This window comes from Giraffa tippelskirchi, chromosome 1, assembly GCF_054371585.1.
Source record: "Giraffa tippelskirchi isolate mGirTip1 chromosome 1, T2T-mGirTip1v1.2.pri, whole genome shotgun sequence".
NCBI lineage: Eukaryota > Metazoa > Chordata > Mammalia > Artiodactyla > Giraffidae > Giraffa > Giraffa tippelskirchi.
The window spans coordinates 123,942,869-123,963,869 of record NC_137275.1 but is presented as its reverse complement, the minus strand read 5'-3'; the positions used below and the strand labels follow the sequence as shown (position 1 = coordinate 123,963,869).

The window sequence follows — 21,001 nt, the reverse complement described above, 5'->3', positions numbered from 1 at the left end:
AGTTGTGTTCAGGTTGGGGAGTCATGTGAATCCTCCCAGGTCACTAGATTTCATATTACCACACCAAGAAGCAACAGTTTATAGGAAAAAATAAAAAAAGATATCCGTGTTTAGTAGGAATGGGGAAGAGTATTCCTATGATTTACAAAAACCAAGCAAACTAAGTTTCATAATAAGATGATTATACAAGGAATCAAAAAAAAAAAACCCTCTCTTATCACAAAGCTTACGTACTGCATAATTCCTAAGAAAGCAATCTAATCATTCTAATCGAACTTCCTGCATCAATAACTTTCTCCATCAGAATAGATAAGTAGGGATCAGCCTAACCTCTTAATGGAAAATGGTTTATTTTGAAATAGTTTAAATATTTCTGATTTTTATTTATATGCCAGGATTCAATATTTTGAGAAGCAGTGCCAAACTGGAATTAATTGAAGTCATTGCTATTTTAACTTTAAATATCTGTATATTTAATGGGTTTTTAAAATTCTAAAATATTGGTCTTCAGCCACTGTGGGTATAAGAATCTCTTTATAAATTATTGTTAAAAGTTTTGAAAATGGAATTAATGGCAATTATACATTCAGTATCTATTGAAGAAAATATTGTTGTTCAGTTGCTAAGTCGTGTCTGAATTCTTTGTGACCCCACAGACTGCAGCACACCAGGCTTCCCTGTCCTTCACTATCTCCCAGAGTTTGCTCAAACTCATGTGCATTGAGTCGGTGATGCCGTCCAACCATCTCATTCTCTGTCACACCCTTTGACTTTTGCCTTCAATCTTTCCCAGCATCAGGGTCTTTTTCAGTGAATCAGCTCTTCGCATCAGGTGGCCAAAGTATTGGGACTTCAGCTTCAGCATCATTCCTTCCAGTGAATATTCAGGGTTGATTTCCTTCAGGATTGACAGGGTTGATCTCCTTGCAGTACAAGTGACCCTCAAGAGTCTTCTCTAGCACCACAATTTGAAAGTATCAGTTCTTCTCCAAAATCAAAGGAAAATATGCATCTACCAAAAGCAATAATGACTTCAATATATCTTTCTACTTTCTCTGCATTTTATATAGCTAGTATTTTTGAATAGAGAGCTGTGTCTGAGGGTATTCTTGGGCCACGTCTAATTACTTGGCAATGCCTCAGGCACTCATGGCCCAGTTATGTTAACAAACATGATAAAATGAGCCCTATAAAACTGGAAACTGTTGAAATGATGGGAGAATGTGTAAATATAAGAGATTTGAAATATTTGACAGTCACATTATTTTTTATCAATAGCACATTTTCTAATTTAATTTTGTGTATATTCCAGAGCTATGGGCCCCATATGAAAAATCGATTTACTTAGTTTTGCTGTTGATACATGGGAGCTATTTAGATTAAAGTACTGGTGATTTATAAAGAATGTAATTTATTTATAAATGGCATATAAATCATCTGCTCCCTTATTGGCTCAAATATAATTTTCTGAGTGCTGAATTCTTCTGTAGGATGTGAGGTATTCCTCAGGCGGTTGTGAAATATTTTTATTGATATAAAACTTTTAAGATAAAAAAACTAGAAAGAATTTTTAAATAAACATTTCCACTATACTTTAGTAACCTGACAACTGGCATCAGTTTTACACTCTGGCTTTTTTTAATTTTAAGTATCAGTTTACACTGCTATGCATGTAAGGATAACACTTTCTTAAATTGAGAATTTAACTAATTTACACATTCAAGGTAAGTGTGACTTAACTATCAGGGTATGACTTTCCTGGTATTATCTACACTTATAGCAAAAGTATTATTTTTCATTGCATCTTCTCTCTGACATATACATTTATATCTGATTTAAATACATTTGACACTAAAGTAATCTCAAAATATTCACTGATTTGGAAAGATTTTATGAATTTGTTCTTGTTTTGTTACTGTTGTCATATACCTTCAGTCATTGTTTTCAGAGTTCTTTGGAATTCAAGGAGAACATTTTAGAGCTTTCAATTCAAGTCAGCCTGTCATTTCTTACATAAATGACAATCCCAAAATACTTGCCAGATGAATAACAAAATGAAAACATTCACAAAATCATAGACTCTTGGATTGCTTTCTATTCATTATAAGAAGCAGAACTTACAGAACCATTTCATATCAAAATAATACTTTAAATCATATACAACATTTCTTCTGTAGCATACATAGTTAAATTTTTACACACTGTTTTCTTTTCCTTCCAATGGCTTAATATTTTCTCATGTTTCTCTAATAAAATTATGAATTATTTTTTAATTTATGAATTTTAGATATACAACAATGATTCAATATTCTCATAGATTACATTACATTTACAGTTATTACAAAATAAGGGCTCTTTCCTTGTGCTGTACAAAACATATCCTTGTGTCTTATTTATTTTATACAAAGTGGTTTGTATCTCTTAATTCCATACATATATTTTGCCTCTTCCCCCTGCTCTCTCTCCACTGGTAACCATTTGTCTTTGTCAATCTGACTTATTTCACTGAGCATAATAACCTCTAGGTCCATCTACACTCTTGCTAATAGCAGAATTTCTTTTTTTATGGCTGAGTAATATTCCATCATGTGTATATATGTCTGTGTGTATATCTTCTTTATCCATTCATATGTTGATGGACTCTTAGGATTGCTTCCATATCTTGGCTATTGTGAATAGCATTGGTGTGAACATTGGGATGCATATATCTTTTCAAATTTTTTTTTTTTTGTATATATACTCAGGAGTGGAATTGCTAGATCATTTAGTAGTTCTAGTTTTTTCAGGAATCTCCATATTGTTTTCCATTGTGATGGCACCAATTTACATTCCCACCAACTGTGTGGAGGGTTCCTTTTTTTCCACATTCTCACCAGTGTTTGCAATTTGTGATCTTTTTGACTATAGCCATTCTAACAGGTGTAAGGTGATACTTCATTATGACTTTGATATGCATTTCTGTGATGATTAGTGACATTGAGCTTTTCTTCATGTGACTGTTGGCCATCTGTAATCTTGTTTGGAAAAATTTCTATTAGATCTTTTTAATTTTTTTTTATATATTGAGTTAAATGAGCTGTTTATATATTTTGAATATCAATCTCTTACTAGTCACATCATTTACAAATATTATCTCTTGTTCAGTAGGTGTTCTATTCCTTTTGTCAATAGCTTCCTTTGCTGTGCAAAATTTTTTACGTTTAATTCTGTACCATTAAAAATTTTTGCTTTTATTTCCTTTGTTAAAAGAGAGATCAAAATAATATTGCTGTAATTTATGTCAAAGAGTCTTCTGCCTTTGTTCTCCCCTAGGAATTTTATGATTTTAGGCCTTATATTTAGACCTATAATCCATTTTGAGTTTATTTTTCTCCATTGATTGAGAAAATGTTCTAATCCCTTTCTATTACACATAGCTGTCCAGTTTTTCCAACACTACTTATTGAAGAGATGGTCATCTCTCCACTGTATATTCTACCCTCCTTTGTCATAGATTAATTGATCTTAAGTGTGTGGGCTCTCTTTCCAGTTCCATTGATCTATGTGTCTGTTTTTGTTCCAGTACCATGCTATTTTGATTACTGTAGCTTCATAATACAATGTGAAGTCTAGAGGAATGTACATCAGCTTTTTTTGTTTTTCCCTCAAGACTGCTTTGGCCTCTCAGAGTATTTTGCAGGTTCAACCCTTATCGAAGTGAGTCTCTTGTTGAAGTGAACTCATGATTTTTATTTCTTCATCCACTCTCTATCTTTTGATTGGGTTGTGGTCTTTTTAACCAACTTCTGGTTTCTGTTTCAGAAGTTTCCTCAGGTACAGAATCCAATTTCATCTTTTCTGAATTGAAATTTTTATACATGATATGTATACATAGGTAAAGTTAGAACTAGATAAGACATTTTAGTGAGATTGGTAATTATATTTTAATAAATGCATTTTACTCAATGAATATATCATTGTTAAATTATTTTGATAAATGTTTTCATTCCTTTCCTAGTATATTTTGTATCTTTATTCTTACCAGTCTCTTGAAAGGAATCTATATTAAAATATACCTAAATTAAAAAAAATTATTTTGAATACTACTATTGTGAAGTAATTAGAATTCATTATAAAAATAAAAATGTTAACTGGGGTACTGAAGTACATTTCCAAGGTGTTATTTAGTATAAATTTGTGATGTTCACATTAATTTTCAATGACAACTTTTGCATTCATTTGCTTCTGATGATTTGCTTGATAATTATATTTTACTTGTTTTTCAGCAGATATGTCATCAATTTTTGGTAGTGACATTAATATAAACATAAAAAGTCTTTTTGATTCAAAGAAAACAGAAACGGGGACAAATTATCTATCACACAAAATTAAGAAGACTAAAGTTTTTATAGTTCAACATTAACGATAGACATCTTTACTATGGCTTCAATTGGTGTGTGTGGTCTTGCTAATTTGGACACTGAATATTCAAAATCTATTAATCATTCTGAAAACATTGTCAGTAAACATTATAATCCTAATAATTTTAATGTATATTGTATTTTTGATGGAAAATTATAGAAATATTTTCATCTGCTAAGCAGAGTAATTAATGCATGAGTTGATTCAGTAATCTTCAATTAAAGATAAGTATTGATAAGTATTTGCTTTCAAAAGAGCATAGTGTTGTTTTGTATAATACTATTGTCAGTCTAATAGTTGAATGACTTTATAAACAAAATTATTATTGATTCAAAGAAACACCATAATACATTACTGTCCAAATTAGTAGCAAGAAAATTGTCTTTCTTCATTAGTAAAACCAATATTTTTATTGTGAAATGTTAACTCACTCTACTGTAATTGACTATAATTTTCCAAAGATATTTTAAAACTTTTTTTCAAAAAATATATGCAGAACAGAAAAAGAAGGAATCTAGATTGGAAAAGGAGAAGTAAAACTCTCACTGTTTGCAGATGACATGATCCTCTACATAGAAAACCCTAAAGACACCATCAAAAAACTACTAGAGCTAATCAATGAATATAGTAAAGTTGCAGGATATAAAATTAACACACAGAAATCCCTTGCATTCCTATACACTAGCAATGAGAAAACAGAAAGAGAAGTTAAGGAAACAATACGATTCACCATTGCAATGAAAAGAATAAAATACTTAGGAATAAATCTACCTAAAGAAACAAAAGACCTATATATAGAAAACTATAAAACACTGATGAAAGAAATCAAAGATTACACAAATAGATGGAGAAATATACCATGTACATGGATCGGAAGAATCAATGTAGTGAAAATGAGTATACTAGCTAAAGCAATCTATAGATTCAATGCAATCCCAGGGTCTTTTCCAATGAGTCAGCTCTTTGCATTAGGTGGCCAAAGTATTGGGGTTTCAGCTTCAACATCAATCCTTCCAATGCATACCCAGGACTGATCTCCTTTAGGATGGACTGATTGGATCTCCTTGCAGTCCAAGGGACTCTCAAGAGTCTTCTCCAACACAACAGTTTAAAAGCATCAATTCTTCGGTGCTCAACTATCTTTATAGTCCAACTCTCCCATCCATACATGACTAGTGGAAAAACAATAGCTTTGACTAGACAAAGCTTTTTTTTGTTGTTGGCAAAGTAATGTCTCTGCATTTAAATATGCTGTCTAGGTTTGTCATAGCTTTCCTTCCAAGGAGTAAGTGTCTTTTAATTTCATGGCTGCAATCACCATCAGCAGTGATTTTGGAGCCCGCAAAAATAAAGTCTGCCACCGTTTCCACTGTTTCCCCCTCTATTTGCCATGAAGTTTTGAGACCGGACGCCATGATCTTAGTTTTCTGAATGGTGAACTTTAAGGCAACTTTTTCACTTTCCTCGTTCACTTTCATCAAGAAGCTATTTAGTTCTTCTTCACTTTCTGCCATAAGGTGGTGTCATCTGCATATCTGAGATTATTGATATTTCTCCTGGCAATCTTGATTCCAACTTGTGCTTCTTCCAGCCCAGCGTTTCTCATGATGTACTCTGCATATAAATTAAATAAGCAGGATGACAATATACAGCCTTGATGTACTCCTTTTCCTATTTGGAACCAGTCTGTTGTTCCATGTCCAGTTCTAACTGTTGCTTCCTGACCTATATACAGTTTTCTCATGAGGCAGGTCAGGCGTTTGGTATTCCCATCTCTTTCAGAATTTTCCATAGTTTACTGTGATCCACACAGTCAAAGGCCTTGGCATAGTCAATAAAGCAGAAATAGATGTTTTTCTGGAACTCTCCTGTTTTTTCAATGATCCAGCAGATGTTGGCAATTTGATCTCTGGTTCCTCTGCCTTTTCTAAAACCAGCTTGAACATTACTCAGCTATTAAAAAGAATGCATTTGAATCAGTTCTAATAAGGTGGATGAAACTAGAGCCTATTATACAGAGTGAAGTGAGTCAGAAAGGAAAACACCAATACAGTATATTAATGCGTATGTATGGAATTTAGAAACATGATAATTAAGACCCTATATGCGAAACAGCAAAAGAGACACAGATTTAAAAACAGACTTTTGGACTCTGTGGGAGAAGGCGAGGGTGGGATGTTTTGAGAGAATAGCACTGAAACATGTATATTACCATATGTGAAATAGATCACCAGTCCAGGTTTGATGCATGAGACAGGGTGCTCAGGGCCGGTGCACTGGGATGACCCTGAGGGATGGGATGGGGAGGGAGGTGGGAAGGGGTTAAGGATGGGGAACACATGTACACCCATGGCTGATTCACATCAATGTGTGCCAAAACCACTACAATGTTGTAAAGTAATTAACCTCCATTTAAAATAAATAGAATAATTTTTAAAAAATATATGCAATAAGTTGAAAAGTTACCTTCCCTAGATGGCATATGAACAACTATACACAATACTCTTTATCTTTTCTTAATAATACACATAAATAAGTGAAAATAGATACTTGCCATACTTCTTTTTCATTCTAGTATGAAGCATAATTTGATGTTTTCTTTGAATAGCTTGTTTCCTTGGAGACTGTTCATTAGAGAAGATGAAATTTTTTTTTTAATTTTTATTTTATATTGGAGTATAATCATTTAAAATGTATATTTCAATCAGTTGTTATACAGAAACATGTATCTATACTTTTTCAGATTTTTTTCCCATATAGGTTATTATGAAGTACTGAGTAGAGTTCTCTGTGCTATACAGTAGGTCCTTGGTGATTATTTTTTATATAATGGTGTATATGTGTTAATCCCAAACTCTTAATTTATCCCTGCACTGTTTGGCAAGCATAACTTTCTTTTCTGTGTCTCCAATCTGTTCTATATATAAGTTCATTTGTATGATTTTTTCTAAGGTATCACATATAAGTGATATATGATATTTTTCTTTGTCCAAATTACCTCACTAGTATGATAATCTGTAGCTCCATTCATATTGCCTCAAATGGCATTATTTCATAATTTGTTAGGCTGAATAATGTTCCATTGTATATATGTACCACATCTTCTTAATCTGTTGATGAACATTTAGGTTGTTTCCAAGTCCTGGCTATTGTAAGTAGTGCTGTAGTGAACATTGGGGTGTAAGTATCTTTTCAAATTATAGCTTTGTTTTTTCTTTTTGTCCAGATATATGCCCAGGAGTAAAGTTGCTGGATCATACGGTAACTATTTTTAGTTTTCTAAGGATCATTTATACTGTTCACCTTAATGGCTGTACCAATTTACATTTCCACTGAAAGTGTATGACTGTTCCCTTTTCTCCACACCCTATGTATCATTTATTATTTGTAGACATTTTTTATGATAGCCATTCCAAGTTGATACCATTGTGAGATGATATCACTTTGTAGTTTTTATTTGCATTTCTCTGATAATTAGTAATTATTTTTCATGTGCTTTGTGACCATCTGTATGTCCTTGTTGGAGAAATTTTTCTTTAGATTTTCTGTCCAGTTTTTTCTTAGGTTGCTTTTTTTTTTTTCTTTTTTCTTTTTTTTGATATTGAGTTGCAGGTGCTGTTTCTATATTTTGGAAATTAAGTCCTTGTCAGTCACATTGTTTGCCAATATTTTCTCCCATTCTGTGAACTAATTAAATTTTTTATAGTTTCCTTTGCTGCACAAAAACCTTTACAACTTATTAGATCACCTTTGTTTATTTTTCATTACTCTAAGAGGTGAATCCAAAAAGTTATTGCTGTGATTTATGTCAGAGAATGTTCTTCCTATGTTTTCCTCCAGAAATTTTATAGTATCTGGTCTTACATCTAGGTCTTAAACAATCTTGAGTTTTTTGGTTTGTTTTTTTTTTTTTGACAGTATTAGAGAATATTCTAATTTCATTCTTTTACGTGTGGCTGCCCAGTTTTCCCACCTCCACTTATTGAAGTGACTCCCTTTTCTTCATTGTGTATTCTTGCCTGCTTTGTCATAGATTAAGTGACAAAAGGAGTGTGAGTTTATTTCTGGGCTTTCTGTTCTGTTCCATTGATCTATAAGTCTTCCTTTTTGCCAGTACTATACTGTTTTGATTACTGTAGCTTTATAGTATAGTGCAAAGTTAAGGAGTCTGCTTTCTCTAGCTCTGTTTTCCTTTCTCAAGCTTGTTTTGGCTATTTGTGTCTTTCTTTGTTTCCATATACATTTTAAGGTTTTCTTTTTAGATTTATGTCTTAGCTCAGTTGATAAAGAATCTGCATGTAATGCAGGAGACCCCAGTTTGATTCCTGGGTTGGGAAAATCCACTGGAGAAGGGATAGTCTACCTGCTCCAGTATTCTTGTTCTTCCCTTGTGGCTGAGCTGGTAAAGAATCCACCTACAATGTGAGAGAACTGGGTTCAATCCCTGGGTTGGAAAGATCCCCTGGAGAAGGGAAAGGCTGCCCACTCCAGTATTCTGGCCTGGAGAATTCCATGGATTACATAGTTCATGGGGTGACAAAGAGTCAAACATGACTGAGCGACTTTCACTTTCACATTTCACTTAAAAAAAAATGCCATTGGTAATTTTATAGGGGTTGCATTGAATCTTTAGATTACCCTGGTTTGTATAGTCATTTTGACACTATTGATTCATTTAATCTAAGAACATGGTATATCTTTCCATGTGTGTCATCTTTGAATTCTTTCACAAACTTCCTATAGTTTTTGGAGTACAGGTCTTTTGCCTCCTCAGGTAGGTTTATTCCTTGGTATTTTATTCTTTTTATTGTGATGGTAAATGGAATTGTTTCCTTAATTTCTCTTTCTAGTCTTTCATTGTTAGTATATAGAAATGTGATACATTTTTGTGTTAATTTTGTATCCTTCAACTTTACCAAATTCATTAATGAGGTCTAGTAGCATCTTCAGGATTTTTTGCATATTTTAATAGTATCATCTCATGTGCAAATAATGACAATTTTACTTCTTTTCCAGTCTGGGTTCCTTTTATTTCTTCTTTCTTCTCTGATTGTCATGGCTAGGACTTTCAAAACTACATTAAATAAAGGTGGTAAAAGTGAATACCCTTGACTTATTCCTGGTTATAGAGGGAAACACTCTTAAGTTTTTCACCATTATGATATTAGTTGTGTGTCTGTCAAATGTAGCCTTTATTATATTGCGATATATTCCTCTTCTGCCCCATTTCTAGAGTGTTTTTATGGTAAATCAGTGTTCAGTCTTGTCAGAAACCTTTTCTGCAACAATCATATGCTTTTTATTCTTCAATTTGTTTTTGTGGTATATCACACTGATTTGTGAATATTGAAATAATCTTGTCTCCCTGGGATACATCCCACTTGATAATAGGGAATGATTCTTTTAATGTGTTGTTGGATTTTGTTTGCTAGTATTTTCTTGAGAATTTTTATATCTACGTTCATCAGTGATATTGGTCTGTAATTTTCTTATTTTGTCTACTGCTGGTAAAGGCAAATATATACTAAAGGTAGGAAATCATCCACAAACAAATACGACTATGTAATCAACATTCATGAGAAGAAGAGAGTGTAAGTGCAGGCTATTTGAAACGAATTTGAAATTAAGCAACCAGCAGCTTAGAACAATCATACACACACACACACACACACACACACACACACACACACACACACACACACACACACACAAAAGGAATCCAAACACAACATAAGTTGATAAGGAAAGAGAATAAAAGAGGAAAAAAAACATAAAAAACAAATCCAAAACAATTAACAAAATGGCAATAAGAAGATACATGTTCATAAGTACTTTGCATGTAAATGGATTAAATGCATTAATCAAAAAATACCCAGAGACAAATGAAAATGAAAACGTCATGATCCAAAACCTATGGTACACAGCAAAAGCAGTTCTAAGAGGGGATATTAAAGCAATAGAGTCTTACTTCCGAAGACAAGAAAATCCCAAATAAATCAACTAACCTTACATACAAAGCAACTAGTGAAAGTAAAACAAACAAAACCCAAAGTTTCCAGAAGGAAAAAAATCATAAAAATGAGAACAGAAATAAATGAGATAGATAGAAACAAAGAAAATAATAGAAAATATCAATGAAACTAAAAACTGGTTCTTTGTGAAGATAAACAAAATTGATAAATCTTCAGCCAGATTCATCAAGAAAAAAGGAGAGAGGGCTCAAATTTATAGTATCAGCAGATGAATATATAAGGAAGTTGTGGTACATATACACAATGGAATATTACTCAATTATAAAAAAGAATGCATTTGAGTTAGTTCTAGTGAGGTGGATGAACCTGGAGCCTATTGTAAAGAGTGAAGTAAGTCAGAAAGACAAATACTATATATTAATGCATATATATAGAATTTATAAAGACAGTACTGATGATCCTACATGCAGGGCAGCAAAGGAGACAGATGTAAAGAACATACCTTTGGACTCACTAGGAGAAGTTGAGGGTGGGATGATTTGAGAGAATAGCACTGAAACATGTGAACATTCCCAAGCTTATTCTCTGAGGCCACCATCACTGATACCAAAATCAAAGAAGATTAAATATTTAGTATGTGGGTTTTTCAATATCTACTATTGATATTATCACTGTTTTGCTTATCAAAACTTTAATATATTTATAATGTAAAAAGTATAAATTAATTTTTAAAGAATTTCATAATCTAAATATTCTCTTAGGAATTTGGCTTGTGAGTATTATAGCATGTTAATGAATTATGTCATCATTATGATTATAAATCTGTAACTACAGTTGTTACTTGGGTTCTGCTGCTGCTGCTGCTGCTAAGTCGCTTCGGTCGTGTCCGACTCTGTGCAACCCCATAGACGGCAGCCCATCAGGCTCCACCATCCCTGGGATTCTCCAGGCAAGAATACTGGAGTGGATTGCCATTTCCTTCTCCAGTGCATGAAAGGGAAAAGTGAAAGTGAAGTTGCTCAGTCGTGTCCGACTCTTAGCGACCCCATGGACTGTAGCCCACCAGGCTCCTCCGTCCATGGGATTTTCCAAGCAAGAGTACTGGAGTGGGGTGCCATTGCCTTCTCCGTACTTGGGTTCAACCAGTGCTAATAGTGAGATAATAAGTCACATTTCATTGTTTAATTTTCTTCCTTAGTACTGAGTGTCAAAGTTTTTTGTAAGAAATAATATAGAGTTGCTCTTACATTTTATGATACTTAGAAGAAATATAGAAGGTTAAAAATCTCTCATGAACTAGGCAGATAAGTGTTCCATCATTTCTAAGCTCATCTTAAATTCATATAAATCTGAAATCCTTTTTTCTACTCTCTATATTTTTATGCTATTCTATATACATATAGTTTTCTTTCAGCCATAGGACTTATTATCTTATGTACTACATAAAACAGTTATTTATTTTGTTTACTATTTATTGATTATTTCTCTATAATGTAAGCTTCATAGAGAAAGGGGCTTTTCTTAACTTGTTAATGATCCTGGAACAACTTGACATCTATGCAAAAAGAAAGGAATAATGTCCCATCCCTTGAATCATACAGAAAAATTATGGATTATATCCCTAAGTGAAAACCTGAAACTGTAAAACTTCCAAAAGAAAAAAAAAAAATAAGAGAAAAATCTTTGGGACCTACAGCTGGGAAAAATTTCTCGTATTTTATAGAAAAAAATATCTATAAAAGAAAAAAGTGATAGGTAAAACTTTATTGCAGCTTTTTCACAAAGTATACAGTTGATGAAGAATTTCTAACAAGAATATAGAAATTATAAACCTCAGTTTAAGTAAAATCACACTAAAATTAGGCATAAGGTTTTTGACATATCATCAGAGAAACACATGAAAGGTATTCTCTGTTGTTGGTAACCAGGGAAACAAATAAAAACAATAGTAAGATACATTACACAACACCACAATGGGATGTAAAGAAAATGACACACACCAAGGCCTGGTGAGGCTGCAGACAGCAGAAACAGTCACCCATTTCTGGTATAGATTTAAAATGGAACAGTCATTTGAGCAAAGAATTTGCAGTCTCCTAAAAGGAAGCATTAGGGTCTTTTCCAATGAGTCAACCCTTCGCATGAGGTAGCCAAAGTATTGGAGTTTCAGCTTCAACATCAGACCTTCGAATGAACACCCAGGATTGATCTCTTTTAGGATGGATTGATTGGATCTCCTTGCAGTCCAAGGGACTCTCAAGAGTCTTCTCCAACACCACAGTTCAAAAGCATCAATTCTGCGGCACTCAGCTTTCTTCACCGTCCAACTCTCACATCCATGCATGACCACTGGAAAAACCATAGCCTTGACTAGACGGACTTTTGTTGGCAAAGTAATGTCTCTGCTTTTAAATATGCTATCTAGGTTGGCCATAACCTTCCTTCCAAGGAGTAAGCGTCTTTTAATTTCATGGCTGCAGTCACCATCAGCAGTGATTCTGGAGCCCCCAAAAATAAAGTCTGACACTGTTTCCACTGTTTCCCCATCTATTTCCCATGGAGTGATGGGACCAGATGCCATGATCTTAGTTTTCTGAACGTTGAGGTTTAAGCCAACTTTTTCACTCTCCTCCTTCACCTTCATCAAGAGGCTCTTTAGTTCTTCTTCACTCTCTGCCATAAGGGTGGTGTCATCTGCATATCTGAGGTTATTGATATTTCTCCTGGCAATCTTGACTCCAGCTTGTGTTTCTTCCAGCCCAGTGTTTCTCATGATGTACTCTGCATATAAGTTAAATAAGCAGGGTGACAATATACAGCCTTGACGTACTCCTTTTCCTATTTGGAACCAGTCTGTTGTTCCATGTCCAGTTCTAACTGTTGTTTCCTGACCTGCATACAGGTTTCTCAAGAGACAGGTCAGATGGTCTGGTATTCCCATCTCTTTCAGAATTTTCCACAGTTTATTGTGATCCACACGTGTTGAAGCTGAAACTCCAATACTTTGGCCACCTCATGCGAAGGGTTGACTCATTGGAAAAGACCCTAATGCTGGGTAGGATTGGGGGCGGGAGGAAAAGGGGACGACAGAGGATGAGATGGTTGGATGGCATCACCGACTCGATGAACATGGGTTTGGGTAGACTCTGGGAGTTGGTGATGGACAGAGAGGCCTGGCGTGCTGCAATTCATGGGGTCGCAGAGAGTCGGACACGACTGAGCGACTGAACTGAACTGAAAAGGAAGCACACTCAGAGCTCTAAGTGCAGCTGAAGGCAGAAGGAGATACCAGGACACAAGGACCAAAATGAAATTGAAAACACCAATCTAGTTAGACTTGAAGCAACTCAACTATTCCTGCTGGGAGAATGCTGGGGTGCTTTAATGGACCGGAACCTGGTGGTCTAGAGTCTACTATAAGAAAGTGAAAGAGGGAATCAATAAAACCCTAGACAAAGGGTTTGCACCACTCAAGAAGGCACAGGGCGCCCTCTCGTGGAAGTCTTGAAAGCCGGGGCAAGAAAGTGAGCTCAGAGGATTTCTGCGCTGCAGAGAACTAGCCTGAGGGAGAGAGAGAGATAGAGAGAGAAAGGGAGACAGAGAGAGAGAGAGAGAAAGACATGGGGACCCAAGCCTCTGGTGGAGGAAGGGTGCTTTAATGATTTCTCTGTGAGTATATATATGCTGTTGTACAAGAAATTTCTTTAGACAATGATAAAGATCAGAAAACCAAACGTATAGCAACTGTTACCAAGGGAACAAGGGAATAATAATGGTCACAAGGTCAGGAGACAATCCATATTTCAAGAAAGAGGATCTGAGACTAACCAGTTTTGCGTAAGGAGAATGTTTACTGAAGGAGACTCGAGCCTGTCTCATCCTATGACCTCAGTCCTGGGAGCGGCTTGCCATTCCACTGATAAGGAACAGAGGATTTATGAGAAACAGCACGTAGGAATCCTCCTGTTAAACATCCCCTGATAGGAGGACATAAGAGTAAAACCACTTTGAGAAGCTCCTGGCAGTATCTTCTCTCAGAGAACATATATAGATCCTAGAGCCCAGAAACTTCACTCCCTGGCCTGTGACCAGTGGAAAAGAGTGAGATACTCATACAAGTGCAAAAGAATATTCAGAAAATCTCTGTGTGTTATAGCTCCAAAGTATAAACTATCCAGATATCCCTCACACAGTGGAATCATAGCTCTTTCATAAAATTCATTGCCCATGATAAGTTCTCTTTACTGTATGTGCATTAAAGCTCATTTAAAAACTAAAAAAAAAAAAAAAAAAAGTTCATTTAATATATGATCAGGCTTCCCTGATGGCTCAGTGGGTAAAGAATCCACTGGCAATGCAGGAGACACAGAAGACGCAGGTTCAATCCCTGGATCAGGAAGATTCCCTGGAGAAGGAAAAGGGAACCCACTCCAAGAATTTGCCTGGGAAATCCCATGGACAGAGTAGGTAGGCAGGCTACAATCCATGGGGTCGCAAAGAGATGGACACAACTGAGTGAGAAAGCAAGAACAGCATAGAACTTTGTACAGGGAAATAAAAGCCATAGTATCTTAAATGTAAATAAACATAAACATTTGATCCAGAAATGTATGATCAGAGTGATCTGATGTATTGATTCCAATAAAATTTAAATTTATATTCATATAAATCCTTTTTGCATATGCTTAGATCAATTTTATTCACATTCACCCAAAACTGGAAAATTCCAAAGTCCTTCAATGGTCAGATGGATAAACTAAATTGTATGTTATACGATGGTCTGCTACTTGGCAACACAAAGGAATAAAAAGTGTTGCTACAGTTAATAACATAGAAAATTGCAGAGTACTTTATGCTACTTTAGTTGAACAAGACTCAGAAGGCAGTATAACAATGATTCCATTTAAAAGCCTTTGTTGTTGTTGTTGTTCAGTCACTAAGTCATGTCTGACTGTTTGCCACCTTGTGGATTGCAACATACCAGGCTCCCCAATGTCCTCCACTATCTCCTGGAGTTTGCTCAAATTTATATCCATTGAGTCAGTGATGCTACATCCTTTACGGGAAAGCAAAACTATAGGGGCAGCAAACAAATAGCAGTTATCATAAGGCAGGTGGGCAATCATCTTTGAGCAGTAAATTACTATAATGGGTACCAACAGCTGAGAGAAACCTGAGTTATAAATATATATTTGCCATCATCATGGTCGTGTCTCACTGTGTTATGTGTAATGTTTTCATTTTACAAAGGAGCGTGACATTCATCATTACAGCGTATGTTACTGAAAACTAAAGACAATATTTTATTTCTTTAGGGACTTGAACATAATATTAGCTAACAAATCATATTTTTTTAAAAATGTTGCACATTAGTGTGGGACTATTTGTGGGCCTCCCAGATGGCTCAGTGGCAAAGAATCTGTCTGCCAATGCAGAAGACCTGAGTTCAATCCCTGGGTCAGGAAGATCCCCTGGAGAAGCAAATGGCTTACCACTCCAGTATTCTTGCCTAAGAAATCCCATGGACAGAGGAGCCTGGTGGGCTACAGTCCATGGGGTGAGATTATTTTGTGATTTTTTTCTTTTCTCATAGAATGGCAAATCCTCACTCCTGGATAGCAATTTCCATGCATCCGATTGTACCGTTTTGAATAAAGTTACATTTCACTCTTTCTTGACAGGCTGTCACATAGAGGCCCCCTCTTTGACGAGGCTCCTGGTTTCCCTTAAGTCAGAGAATGATCAGAGACAGAAGCAAAGGTCCATTTGTGGATACAAAGAATGAACCATTATAATAGACCATTATAATATGACCTCAATTACACACTGTTCATCAGTGTTTTGAGAATTATTGCTCAGTCACTTCAGTCGTGTCCAACTCTCTGAGACCCCATGGACCATGGCCTGCCAAGCTCCTCAGCCATGGAATTCTCCAGGCAAGAATACTGGAGTGGGTTGCAGTTCCTTCTCCAGTGATAAAGTATGAAGTGAGTGAAGTGAGTGGAATGAAGTCGTTGAGAATTATTAGGCCATAATAAAGTTTCAAAAAGTAACTCGGGAAAAGCAGAACTGGTTAAAATTTTGCAGCACAGGTGCAAGATTTTTTTTTCTTTTTAATAAAAATCTGTAAATGATCTTTTCTGATGGTTGTAGCAGAAAATTTAACTGACACTGTAAAGCTTGAGTACAAAAGATTGCTTGCCTAAGACTTTGGTTATCTTAAATTTCATCATTAAACTTTTACCCTTAGAAAAAACTTCATATAAGACAGAATGCTAATACATCAGATTCAGGGGAAAGTACACTATTTATTTGATTAGTTGTATTTGAGCAGAAACTCCACAAGAGCACAAATCCAACAAAGAACAGTTACTTGAAAATGGAAGATGTGAAGGAGTTATTTGATTTTTATTTTTAGTGGGCCTATTTATAATACATAGAAATTTTGGCAGGATATACTGAAGTTTGATAAAAAAAATATATATATATATGTTAAAATTTAAAATCTCAGTGGAAATATGAGGTTCTTATACTTTTTCCGATTCATTTATTTCTAATTGAAGAATAATTGCTTTACAACATTGTGTTAGTTTCTACCATACATTAACATGAACCAGTGCAGATATATATATGTCTCCTCCCTCATGAACCTCCCTCCTACATCCTGTCCCATCCCACCCCTTTAGGTTGCAAAGAGCACCAGTTTGAGTTCCCGGTGTCATACAGCAAATTCCCACTGGCTATCTATTTTACATATGGTAGTGTATATGGTTCCATGCTAATAGCAATAAGTTTGTAAGCATTTTACCAATATCTGTTTGTATTCAAAGGGGTGATATGCTGATAAGGAACTGGCTTTAGTAGTGACCTAAATGGGAAGGAAATCCCTACAAGAGAGAATGAATGTATACATATAGCTGATCACTTTGCTATACAGCAGAAACTAGCACAATGTTGTAAAGCAAATATTCTCCAATAAAAAGTTAAAAAAAAAACCAATTGCACAAAGTTCTCTGAGAGGTGATATTTTGTTTTTCTGTATTGATGCTTCTCTGGGTATCCTATAACTTGACTTTAAATAATAGGTATTCAGCTCAAACTTTTCACTCATTTTCGCACTAATGTGGCTTTGCTCTATTATAAAATGTCTGATTTAAGAAATTAAGCTGAATCTCATTAGTGAGAGAACAGAAATTATAAAATAGCAAGAAGAATCTCTTATTGATTGTTGGTGGAAACACAAAATGGTACAGGTACTGTGGAAGATAATATAGCAGTTTCTACAAATCTAACCATAATCTGACTCTACAATTCAGTTAACTATGCCTCTTAGAATTTACCTAACTGATCTGAAAGCTTTCCCACACAAAAATGCATGATAATGTTTATAGCAGCTTTATTCATAATTGCCCAAAACTAGAAGCAACCCAGGTATCTTTAACAAGTGAAAGGATAAGCAAACTACTTTACATCCATTCAATGGAGTATTACCTGTCCATATAAAGAAACATACTATTAAGTCACCAAAGGACATGGATCAACTTTAAATATATATTGGAAGTAAAAGAAACTGGTCTGAAAATGATATGTGTGTGTGTGCTTAGTCACTCAGTCATGTCTAACTCTTTGCAACCCCATGGACTGTAGTCCTTCAGGCTCCTCTGTCCATGAGGATTCTCCAGACAAGAATACTGGAGTGGGTTGCCATGCCCTCCTCCAGGAGATCTTCCCAACTCAGGGATAGAACCCAGATCACCTGCATTGAAGGCAGATTCTTTACTGTCTGAGCCACCAGAGAAGCCACTACACTGTATAATTCCAATTGTATGATATTCTGGAAAAGGTAAATCTGTTTTAAAAAATCAGCATCTGCCAAAGGGTAAGGAGAGGAGTGGTGGTGGTGGTGGTTTAGTCGCAAGTCATGCCCGACTCTTGCGACCCCATGGACTGTAGCCTGCCAGGCTCCTCTGTCCATGGGATTTTCCAGGCAAGAATACTGGAGTGGGTTGCCATTTCCTTCTTCAGGGATCTTCCCAACTCAGGAATCAAACCCGGATCTCCTGAATTACAGGCAGATTCTTTACCAACTCAGCTATGAGGGAAGCCCATGAGGAGGGGAATTCTGTTTTAATGGGTAAGGAGCATGAATATTTTTTGGGGGGGAGTTGAAACTATTCTGTATGACACTATAATAGTAGATGCAGACATGAATTTGTCCGAACTAATAGAATTTTACAGCATAAAGAGTGACCCTTAATTTGTGGTGGTGGTTTAGTCACTCAGTCGTGTCCGACTCTTTGTGACCACATGGATTGTAGCCCACTCGGGCTCCTCCATCCATGGGATTCTGCAGGCAAGAATACAGGAGTGGGTTGCCATTTCCTTCTCCAGTGAACCTTAATACATGCAATTAAAATTATTTAGGAAATCAAGGATGACAGTTAGGAATGTGAAATGTGACAGCACAGTGTAACAATGTAATCTGTGTTCAGTGGATGGTGGGGGCCAGGTTTCATGATGCTGTAGAGGAGGTTATAGATAAGCAAAAGGAGGAGATATGGCATGCCCTAGGTGGTAATGGTTTGGAGTGGGCCACATTGGTGTGAACATATATGAACTTAGTATAGATACAGATGTTTTGCCGTTGTTATTCAGTCACTAAGTCATGCCCGACTGTAACCCCATGGACTGCACCATGCCAGGCTCCCTGTCCTTCACTATCTCCTGGAGTTTGCTTAAATTCATATCCCTTGAGTTATCCAAGGGATAACTATGAGCTATCCACCCATCTCATCCTCTGCTGCCTGCTTCTCCTTTTGCCTTCCGTCTTTCCCAGCATCAGGGTCTTTTCTAATGAGTTGGCGCTTCTCATCAGGTGGCCAAAGTATTGCAGCTGCAGCTTCAGCATCAGTCCTTACAATGAATATTTAGGGTTGATTTCATTTAGGATTGACTACTTTGCTCTCCTTGAAGTCCAAGGACCCTAAAGAGTTTTCTCCAGCATCACGATTCAGAAGTATCAATTCTTCAGCTCTCAACCTTCTTTATGGACCAACTCTTACATCCATACGTGACTACTGGAAAAATCACTGACTATATACACCTTTGTTGACAAAGTAATGTCTCTGCTTTTTAATATGTTGTCTAGGTTTGTCTTAGCTTTCCTTCCAAGGAGCAAGTGTCTTTTAAGTTCATGGCTGCAGGCACCATACCCAGTGATTTTGGATTCCAAGAAAATAAAATATGTCACTGTTTTCAGTTTTACCCCATCTATGTGCCATGAAGTGATGGGACTGGATGTCATGATCTTGGTTTTTTGAATGTTGAGTTTTAAGCCAGCTTTTACTTCCGTCTTTCATCTTCATCAAAAGGCTCTTTAGTTCATCTTCGCTTTCTGCCATTAAGATGTGTTATCTCCATATCTGAGGTGATTGTTATTTCTTCCAGTCATCTTGATTCCAGTTTGTGATTCATCCAGCACGGCATTTTGCATGATATACTCTGCGTGTAAATTAAATAAGCAGAGTGACAATACACAGCCTTGTCATTCTCCTTTCCCAATTTTGAATCAGTCCTGAATATTCATTGGAAGGACTGAAGCTGAAGCTGAAACTCCAATACTTTGGCCACCTGATGCGAGAACTGACTCCTTAGAAAAGACCCTGATGCTAGGAAAGATTGAAGGCAGGAGGAGAAGGGGATGGCAGAGGATGAGATGGTTGGATGGCATCACCAACTCGATGGGCATGAGTTTGAGCAGGCTCCAGGAGTTGGTGATGGACAGGGAAGCGTGGTGTGCTGCTGTCCATGGGGTCACAAAGAGTCAGACACACCTGAGTGACTGAACTGAACTGAATCCATTTCTTGTCAGTGAGTCCTTGAGTTGTGCCCAGGCTTGTTCTGCAGACATGTCTTTACACACCCTATCACATTACTGAGACCATTCATCCAGAGGGACCCCCATCTATCTGTCAGCACAGACTTTAATGCAAAGTTTTGCAGACAAGTTATCTCAGTTTTCTTTTACTTACAGAGGTGGAAGTCAAGTAGGCAATATATTTTGCCTTTATTTTTAGGAGAAATTTGTTTTTCTGGATATAGAATTCCATGTTTGGTCATATTGACATACTTACTAAAATTAAAAAGAATATATTTTAGTAAGTGTCTAATAGAGGAAACTATATTCTCAAATAAGCCAGCAACTACAACTAAGAAAAAATAGCTGTTTTTGATATTTCAAGCTTTAGACTATGAAAGCTACAATTTATTTTTCAGTCAAGACCTATGCAATCACATTGTTAAAATAAACTTGTCCTATAAAATCACTTTGAGCAAAACTTTAGAAATTAATTTGATTACTGTGTTTGTGTCAAAAATTGAGTTATATTCAGTTATGTATGAATCTTATTCTTTAATCATGCTTAGAGATATTTTAGTTATGGCTTATATGAAATAATTTAATGTTCCACGGAACTAGAAACATGTGTATTTGCTTGATAATTTGCTTTTTCAGATCAAATTACTTAAACACTTTTTTTTGCTGCTGTTTAAAGTTGAATTGAGAAGTACTAAAATTTCCATTTAATTTATAAAATGTTATTTTATGCAAAATAGCTTTATTCCAAACA

At 35.7% G+C, this 21,001-nt stretch overlaps 1 protein-coding gene across 1 annotated transcript in view; it reads right to left on the bottom strand.

Annotated features, from left to right (window-relative positions):
• Positions 1–21,001, bottom strand: part of LOC145515988 (uncharacterized) — a 148,810-nt gene that overhangs the window by 68,887 nt on the left and 58,922 nt on the right. The window contains exons 5-6 of the mRNA XM_081517313.1: positions 10,876–10,973; positions 6,956–7,025 (exon numbers count right to left, since the gene is read on the bottom strand). Of these exons, the coding sequence (XP_081373439.1) occupies positions 10,952–10,973 (22 nt within the window). The 3' untranslated portion in view covers positions 6,956–7,025; positions 10,876–10,951. The remainder of the gene's footprint in view (positions 1–6,955; positions 7,026–10,875; positions 10,974–21,001) is intronic.